The 10,000-nt window shown below is 34.0% G+C and overlaps 2 protein-coding genes across 5 annotated transcripts in view; both read right to left on the bottom strand.

Moving 5' to 3' along the window:
- rexo4 (RNA exonuclease 4) overlaps nucleotides 1-10,000 on the bottom strand; it is a 174,015-nt gene that overhangs the window by 6,485 nt on the left and 157,530 nt on the right. The gene's annotated exons all lie outside the window — the stretch shown is intronic.
- slc4a4b (solute carrier family 4 member 4b) overlaps nucleotides 1-10,000 on the bottom strand; it is a 124,790-nt gene that overhangs the window by 20,716 nt on the left and 94,074 nt on the right. For all 4 annotated transcript variants that reach the window (XM_087300584.1, XM_087300583.1, XM_087300586.1 and 1 more), the window contains 5 exons: nucleotides 8,554-8,612; nucleotides 7,713-7,901; nucleotides 3,401-3,514; nucleotides 794-955; nucleotides 177-355 (listed from right to left, as the gene is read on the bottom strand). In XM_087300584.1, the coding sequence (XP_087156710.1) occupies nucleotides 177-355; nucleotides 794-955; nucleotides 3,401-3,514; nucleotides 7,713-7,901; nucleotides 8,554-8,612 (703 nt within the window). The remainder of the gene's footprint in view (nucleotides 1-176; nucleotides 356-793; nucleotides 956-3,400; nucleotides 3,515-7,712; nucleotides 7,902-8,553; nucleotides 8,613-10,000) is intronic.

Genomic DNA, 10,000 nt, shown 5'->3' with positions numbered 1-10,000 from the left:
AAACAGAAATGGTGAGCGGGAGGAGTCTGTTAGGTTATAACTCTCCCCAAACCCTTTTCCCGATGTTTCTGAATGAAACGCCTACTTCACTACATCCAATCAGCTCGCAGTAAAAAAAACAAGCCACGCCCACTGCTTTCTTAGTTAATTTTCCATTTTTTGCTACAAACTCTCACCGGACTCCAAGAAACTTGGGCTGTTCTCCAGGAGCGGACGTCTCGGTCTCCATCTTGAGCGAGTCGATGTGGGCGATGGAGATCACAGTCGCTGCGACATACCATGGTAAACCCAAGAACGAACACACAACCAAGAGAATCGACACCCAGAACAGGTCCAGATGATACCCGGCTCCTTTCTGCAGTCCAACAAGAAAAATAACATCTGTTAGATATTTGAAATGTAGTTCTCCATATGGTTTTGCCTTTATAGCAATGTATTGAAACAGCTTTCTGAATGAGAACAAATGTAGGGCGGGGCTTGATTTTGTATGTAGCAGTTAGATTAGATGGTTGTGGTTTGTTGTTGGCCTGAAGTCTTTCTTACAAACTGCAAATAAGATGAATTGTGAAATGAAAATTGCACAGATTAATTATTCATAAAAAAACATTGTAATATTGTAAAGAAAAGTTAGAATGGTTCATGTCATGATTTCATGGTGACTTTGAACACCAGTGATAGGAGTCAGGCAATAGCAGTGGTTTGCGTGCAGCAGGTAGTTGTAATCCTCTTCCTGTTTAATCCCTGATAATATTCACTCCGGGGAATTTGTGTGTATTTTTTTTTAAGCTCGTACCTTGAGCTTGTGCTCTTTGCGGTTGACGATGACGGCTGTGATCTGCTGGTCCATGAAGATGAGGATGGTGACCAGCAAAGCGGGCAAGAAAGACGCCAGATAAACCCACCAAGGGTTTCCTCCAAACGGGGCCACAAACCAGCCTCGATGCGGACTCGTCGGCTGTTTAGAGTAACACATGAATTAAAAATACAGGAGAATAAGAAGCTAAAAACATAATCTGATCTCCATCATGTGAGGATAACCACCAACTATAATACATTTCACCGTAGATACACATTTTTTATTGATTATAAACACACAACTTGAGATTTGATTAGAAAACTATGTACATTGTTTTACCTTATTAATTGATATCAATAAACAAGACACATATTTTATATCTACTCTACTAAATTATTGATAAATATGGTGAAGCAATGTACATATATAATACACAAAGATATAAAAAAAATTATAACTTGCAAATGTATGTAAATATTGCATTTACACAAAAACATTAATTTATATACACGTAATTACATTACACACACTAAATATGATATCTAAACATTTATAAAAAATCTGTGTGGTATCAGACATTAGAAATGTTCAGTGAAAAAAAAGAAAACAACTTAAAATACATAAATATAAAGAATTTAGAAATTTTATTCTTCTTACCTCAATGAATGAAATTTATTTACTTACTTATAAACAAATATATTATAATAATTTATTTATTTACTTATAAACATAAATGTATTATTATAATGTATTTATTTATTTATTTTTTTATAAACAAATATATTATCATAATTTATTTATTTATAAAAATAAATGTATTATTATAATTTTTCAGTTATTTATATTTATTTATTTATTTACTTATAAACAAATATATTATCATAATTTTTATTTACTTATAAACATAAATGTATCATTATAATTTATTCAGTTATTTATTTATTTATTTAATTACAAACAAATATATTATCATAACTTTTGTATTTACTTACAAACATAAATGTATTATAATAATTTATTCATTATTTATTTCTTTATTTACTAAAAACATAAATGTATTAAAAGAATATATATATTTTTAGATACTTAACATAAATGTATTATTATTATTATTATTATCATTTATTGTTTTCTAAACATAAATGTATTATCATAATTAATTAAGTAATTACTTTATTTATTTATAAACAAATGTATTTGTATAATTTATTTATTTATAAATATAATTGTATTTTTATTATTTATTTATTTACTTATTTATTTACTTATAAACATACATTTATTATTATAATTTATTCATTCATTTTTATTTAAAACCACATCTTACATTTTCTTGATTTAAATTTTATAAATATAATTTTTATATATATTCTATAAGCAAGAGTTTATACTGTATGTGTGCATATGTATAAATAAATTAACAATCCAGTGAAATTTGTATAATTTTTCAGATATTTTCTAATATATTTCAAATATTTATATAAGTGCAGTTTAACAAAGAGATTTCTTTTCAACACATTTTTTAACATAATTGGTTGAATAATTAATTTTGAATAACTAATTCATTTTGTATTGATATTAAAGTGCAATTTATAGGCTTAATTAGTTCTGTTCTGTAGCCAATCTAATAAATAATAATAAATTCTTAAGGGAGTCAGTAATATTGATCTTAGCATTTAATTGTATTTATTCCAGCCAAACTAAAAGAAATAAGACTTTCTCCAGAAGAAAAATATAAAAATAAATGCGATAAAATCTGTTAAACATCAGCTGTGAAATATTTGAAAAATATCACAAATAAGGAATATACAGTCACCGGCCACTTTATTAGGTATACCTGTCCAAGAGCTCGTTAACGCAAAAATCACATAGCAAAAGCTCAATGCATTTAGGCATGTAGACACGGTCAAGACAGTCTGCTGAAGTTCAAACATCAGAGCATCAGAATGGGGAAGAAAGATGATTTAAATGACTTTGAACGTGGCATGGTTGTTCTCTGAGGAATATTTCCAGTCCCTTGTTGAATCTATGTATCACAAAGTATTAAGGCAGTTCTGAAGGCAAAAGGGGGTCCAATCCGGTACTAGTAAGGTGTACCTAATAAAGTGGCCGGTGAGTGTATATAGTAATATATATATAATAATTATATACATAGTTTTTGTGTTTATAATAATCATAACATCCATCAGCAAACATTACATAATATCCAAACAACAAACATTACAAAATTCACGTTCATTACAGAGCAAACACACATTCAGACAGAAATACGAGCATCATAATGACTTTTTCAGCTCTGTTCTCTATTGATCTGTTCTGCTTTACATCGTCTGCTCTGCTTAGTTAATGTTTCTAATGAAAGACGCCATAAAGTGGACGTTGTATTGATTCAGCTCTATGTAAACGGAGCTTCTGCTGGAACAATACAAGCACACACTCGTACAGGACACACACTTGTGTCTAATGTTTGTTTCTCACACACATTCACACACTTGAATTAGAGGTTTGGAGTGCTTTGAAGGTATAATATTCCACTATTAAAGGATTACAGTAACACAGAGGGTCCTCACACAGAGATTAAAGTCTTTCAGCACAAATACACACCTTGAATTCACTCGGCACGATGAGTTTGGGTGTATCAACGCCGACCAGAGCGTCCACACCGCAGAAGATCAGAATGGCCAGAATAATGGCGAAATCACTGATCAGCTTGCGGACCTGCAGACATAGAAACAACCCTTTACTATAGGATTCATACGGGTGCATACAGTATACAAATTATGATTTAACAAGAATATTATTAAAGTTCCTGTAAGTTCATTACTTAAGTTCAAACATCATGAAAAACATAATAAAGTAATTTAAAGTAAATACTATGGTCTTTTTGAACAATACTACAGTAAAGAGTGTTATACTGTATTACAGTATTTATAACTCTTTATTGATAGAACCTACCACATATAGTAGTATTGACTATAGTGAACTGGTAAACTGGAATAGCGTAATAAACTTTGTATACTTTAGTTTTTACTACAGTAAACATAAGTGTAAATAAGTGTATTGTAGTATAATATAGCCAATTGTCCAGAAAATTGCAGTTTTGAGTCATTTTTTGATATTACTACAGTTGTTGTGTTACCATATCAACTCTAGAATCTAAAAACTCTAGAATCACCATATGTGTGTTTTAAGTGTTTGTGCCTTTGTTTAAGTGTGTGTTTGTGTGGTGTCTATATATATATATATATATATATATATATATATATATATATATATATATATATATATATATATATATATATATATATATGTATATATATGTATATATATGTATATATATATATTTTTTTTTTTAATTGTTAACTTATTTTATTTTTTATGTATCTTTTTATTTTATTTTTAAAATCTTTTGTTTTATTTCATTTTCATTTTTATTCATCATTTTATTTATTTTTTTTAGTTAATTTAATTTAATTTTATTTAATGTAATTTATGCTTTTATTAAAAAGTTTACATTTAATTTATTTTAATTATCTTTTAAAAGTATTTTTCATTTATTTAATTTTGTTTTAACTTAATTTAACTTATTTTAATTTTGTATTTATTTTTTATTTTATTTTAAACATATTTTTATTTTAATTTAATTTAATACTAAATTATATTTATCTTTTAAAAATATTTTTTTATTTTAGCTTATTCAACTTTTTATTTTTTTTAAATAATTTTTATTTTATTAAAAAAATTATTAATCTTTTTATTTTATTTTTAAATATTTTTAATTCAATGTAACTTAATTTTTTATTTACTTTTTATTCATTCATCATTCATTCATCTTCTGCCGCTTTTCCCGGGCCGGTTTTTTTTATTTAATTTAATTTAATTTAATTTAATTTGATTTGATTTGATTTGATTTGATTTGATTTGATTTGATTTGATTTGATTTAATTTAATTTAATTTAATTTAATTTAATTTAATTTAATTTAATTTAATTTTATTATTTATATAAATAAATAATTTAAATAAATGATTTCATTTCATTTATTTAATTTTATTTTACAAGCTGCTCAGTAGTAAACAGCTTTTGTTAAATGCAATACTCGATAATAATAACTCAAACTCATCACTGATCGTCAACTCCAGGTTGATCGTCAACAGCAGAACTGAAAGTGAAAGCTGTAATCTTTTTAGCTGTAATCTCTCATTAGTGCAGATTAATGGAGGCTTAATGAGTGCAGATTGCTAATATGCTTCAGCATTTTTGTAAGGATCAGGGATGGACAATTTTCCATCACAGCTGCCAAAGCAAAAGACCACTTTAATGCAGAAGCAATGACTTTCAGATTGCAGTCTAAACCATAGTGTATGTGTGTGTGTGTATGTGTGTGTGTGTATGTGTGTGTGTGTGTGTGTTTTGCTCTATTCCTGTGAGGATGAGAGTCCTCATGAGTCTTGTATGAGACAGTGAAGCTCCTCATTAAGTGTCCTGGAGACGTGTGTGTGTGTGTGTGTGTGTATGTATGTGTGTGTTTGTGGATGTGTGCGCATTGTGTTTGTTTTTATGTGAGTGCGCTGGTGACGTGTGTGTGTGTGTGTGTCTATATGTGAGTGCCCTTGTGATGTGTAGCATCTGGATATTTGTGTTTGTGTGTGTGTGTGTGTGTGTGTGTGTGTGTGTGTGTGTGTGTGTTTGTTCATGTGTGGAATTTGTGTGTAAAAGCATGCACATGTGTGAGGTTTGTATTTCTGTATGTATGTGTGTGTATGTGTTTGTATGTGTGTACAATATGTGTAAAGTCAGTTTGTATGTAAGTGTGTGTTTGTGTGGTATGTACATACAGTATGTGTGTAAGTGTGTGTGGTGTGTACTGTATGTATGAAAGCATGTTTGTGTATGTGTGAGAATGTGTGTTTGTGTGGAGTGAGTGTTTGTACGTGTGTGTGCTTGCAATAAGTATGTACAGTATGTGTGTGTGTTTTAAGTGTATGTGTCTGTTTATGTGTGTGTGGTGTCTATGTATGTACAGTGTGTGAGTTTACATGTCTAAGTGGGCACGTGTGAGAATGTCTGTGTGTGTGTTTGTGTGTGTGTGTGTGCGTGTGTTGTGTGTATGTGTATTTTTGTGTGAGAGTGTGTGTTTTTGTGTTTGTATGTGTGAGTGTCTGTGTATATGTGTTTGAGAGTGTGTTTGTGCGTGTTTGTAGTGTGGTGTGTAAGTATGTACAGTATGTTTGAGTATGTGTTTGTGTGGTGTCTATGTATGTAGTGTGTGTGTCCATTTGTGTGTAAAAGTGCGTGCATGTGTGATTGTGTGTGTGTGTGTGTGCGTGTGCATTTGCTTGTATAAGTGTGTGAATGTGTGCCTGCGTGTGTGTGTGTGTGTGTGAGTGAATGTGTATTAGTGTGTGTTTGTGTGTGTATGTGTGAGAATGTGTGTTTGTGTGGAGTGAGTGTTTGTACGTGTGTGTGCTTGCAATAAGTATGTACAGTATGTGTGTGTGTTTTAAGTGTATGTGTCTGTTTATGTGTGTGTGGTGTCTATGTATGTACAGTGTGTGAGTTTACATGTCTAAGTGGGCACGTGTGAGAATGTCTGTGTGTGTGTTTGTGTGTGTGTGTGTGCGTGTGTTGTGTGTATGTGTATTTTTGTGTGAGAGTGTGTGTTTTTGTGTTTGTATGTGTGAGTGTCTGTGTATATGTGTTTGAGAGTGTGTTTGTGCGTGTTTGTAGTGTGGTGTGTAAGTATGTACAGTATGTTTGAGTATGTGTTTGTGTGGTGTCTATGTATGTAGTGTGTGTGTCCATTTGTGTGTAAAAGTGCGTGCATGTGTGATTGTGTGTGTGTGTGTGTGCGTGTGCATTTGCTTGTATAAGTGTGTGAATGTGTGCCTGCGTGTGTGTGTGTGTGTGTGAGTGAATGTGTATTAGTGTGTGTTTGTGTGTGTATGTGTGAGAGTGTGTGTTTGTGGTGGTGTTGTGTAAGTATGTACAGTATGCTTGAGTGTGTGTGTAGTGTCTTTGTGTGTATAGTGTGTATGTGTAAATTTGTGCATGTGTATAAGTGTGTGCATGTGTGCGCATGTGTGTGCAAGCATGTGTGTTTATGTGTATAAGTGTGTGCATGTGTGATTGTGTGTGTGTGTGTGTGTGTGTGTGTGTGCATTTGCTTGTATAAGTGTGTGCATGTGTGCCCGCGTGTGTGTATGTGTGTGTGAGTGAATGTGTATTAGTGTGTGTTTGTGTGTTTATGTGTGAGAGTGTGTGTTTGTGGTGGTGTTGTGTAAGTATGTACAGTATGCTTGAGTGTGTGTGTAGTGTCTTTGTGTGTATAGTGTGTATTTGTATATTTGTGCATGTGTATAAGTGTGTGCATGTGTGCGCGTGTGTGTGCAAGCATGTGTGTTTATGTGTATAAGTGTGTGCATGTGTGATTGTGTGATTGTGTGTGTGCATTTGCTTGTATAAGTGTGTGCATGTGTGCCCGCGTGTGTGTGTGTGTGTGAGTGAATGTGTATTAGTGTGTGTTTGTGTGAGAGTGTGTGTTTGTGGTAGGGTTGTGTAAGTATGTACAGTATGTTTGAGTGTGTGTGTAGTGTCTTTGTATGTATAGTGTGTATGTGTATATTTGTGCATTTGCGTGTATAGGTGCGTGCTTGTGTGATTGTGTGTGTGTGTGTGTGCATTTGTGTATGTGTGAGAGTGTGTGTTTGTGGTAGGGGTGTGTAAGTATTTACAGTATGTTTGAGTGTGTGTGTAGTGTCTTTGTATGTATAGTGTGTATGTGCATATTTGTGCATTTGCGTGTATAGGTGCGTGCATGTGTGTATAAGTGTGTGCATGTGTGCGCGTGTGTGTGCAAGCATGTGTGTTTATGTCTATAAGTGTGTGCATGTGTGCGCGCGTGTGTGTGTGTGTACCGTAGTGGGAAAGAATCTGCTGGTCTTGAACTTCTTGAGCCCCATGGAGCAGGCGTATGTGCCGAAGAACAGGATGAAAGACATGAGTGTGATGTCTGGGACGAAGTCACACGTCGCTCCCACCAGCTGACCCCCCCATTCCTGACACTCAGAGCGGGACAGAGACGCCCACGTCGCATTCAGGTGATGCTGCACACACACACACGCACACACACACGCACACACACAAATATATCATTTTCAATTGTAACAATAGTCAATGCAATTTATGGTCAATAGTATCTGAACTGAATTTGTGCAGTAACTCGTCAATAATGGGAGTTTAAGGGGCTGTTCACATATCACGTCTAAAAGCGTGTGGTAAGCTCAGGGAAGGCGTAAGCGCATCACTTCCTTCACTATTTTCAATGTGCTTTCTGCTGGCACTCCTTGGTTTTAGGCAGCCATCAGCCATTTTCTTAGAGGATGACGAACTGACAAACCATTGCTGCAGCTCTGATACAAGTTTAATCAATGGAGAAATTTAAAAAGCACTGCAGTGTTTGTTGTTCTGTGTTCATCTGAAATAATTAGTCTACTTAAATGTGTAAAGTATGAAGCTGATTGGTCGATTCTTGTCACATGACTTGCGGTGGGTTAGCAGCATTCGGAAAAGTTGAGATGTTTTCATCTAGGGAGGCCTGGAAAAAGCGAGCGCGGTGTGCAAGCGTGTGTTGCTCACAACATGCACTAACAAGCTCTAATTGAAATAATAAACTTGTGCGCACAAAAGATGCAATATGTGAACGGTCCTTCACTCATATGTGAGTGCTGATGCATTGTGGGTAGCTTAATGGTTCACCTGTCCAGTGTTGTTCATCAAGGCTTCCATTTTCTCCAAGTACAGGGCTGAAACGTTCCCTTTTGAAAGAAAAGATTAATGTTTATGATGTTTTAATGTTTTTTTTTTGTTGATTTAAGGTTTTCTCTGAAATAAAATATTAATTACAACATTTTGAAAATATAAACATGTTATAATACACAGCTATACACGTCATTAAACAAAGTAACTTTTTTCATCACAAATATGGTACATTATTTACAGAAATATGAAGATTAAACTGTTACTATTAATACATTAATATAATAATACTGATAACAAACCCCTTATAAAAGGGATTTTTGCATAATTGGTCCTGTTTATATATATATATATATATATATATATATATATATATATATATATATATATATATATATATATATATATATATATATGGATCCATGCTTTCATGTTGTTCACATTAAATCTGACCCGACCATCCGAATGTTGCAGCAGAAATTAAGATTCATCAGACCAGGCAACATTTTTCCCAATCTTAAATAGTACAATTTTGTTGAGCCTGTGTGCATTGTGGACTCAGTTTCCTGTTCTTAGCTGACAGGAGTGGCACCCGGTGTGTCTTCTGCTGCTGTAGCCCATCCGTCTCAAGGTTGGATGTGTTGTGTGTTCAGAGATGCTCTTCTGCAGACCTCGGTTGAACCGAGTGGTTATTTGAGTTACTGTTGTCTTTCTATCAGCTGGAACCAGTCTGGCCATTCTCCTTTGACCTCTGGCATCAACAAGGCATTTGCGCCCACAGAACTGCCGCTCACTGGATATTTTCTCTTTTTCAGACCATTCTCTGTAAACCCTAGAGATGGTTGTGCGTGGTTGTGCCCCTGGGGGCTGGCTGCAGTACAAGTCATAAAGCCCGCCTCCTCCGTGTTAATGAAGGAGACTTGAGCCCAAATAAAAAAAATTATTACACTTGCAATAAACTGTCCCGAAAGATGGTTCTGGTCGATTAAGGCACTGGTTATTGTGCTGAAATAGGTGCAGATCTTCATTTTTGTAAACAGTTTGTTTTTAGCAGTAATTTAATGCTGGGCGTGTCATCGTGATTGACAGCTGTGATTGACAGTTTCTCAAAGCAGCGCGTCTGAGCTTCGGCAGGAGACTGAAGTGTTATTATTCGATTTCTGTGTTATTTTACCATGACAAAATGAGTTCAGCAGTAAACTACAGTTTCTGACATACATGATCCTGGTGGAACACTGTTTATTCGCTAAGGTCAGAGCTTTTTTCGGGCTTTATTAGTTTGCTGATACACGCCTAACCACCCAGATAGCAAAACACACTCAAGCCAGTTCCGGCTAGAGACTTACCCCTCAGAGCTCAGACTGACTACCTCTGCTGGACCTACTCCGGATGCCTGGACTCACTGCCCGATTCCAGCCCAAGTCAATCGAGCCAGATGCGGCGGCCG

This window comes from Danio rerio, chromosome 21, assembly GCF_052040795.2.
Source record: "Danio rerio strain M-AB ecotype USA chromosome 21, GRCz13ab, whole genome shotgun sequence".
Taxonomy (NCBI): domain Eukaryota; kingdom Metazoa; phylum Chordata; class Actinopteri; order Cypriniformes; family Danionidae; genus Danio; species Danio rerio.
Note: the sequence above shows the minus strand (reverse complement) of the source record. Positions and strands in the feature narration are given on the sequence as shown.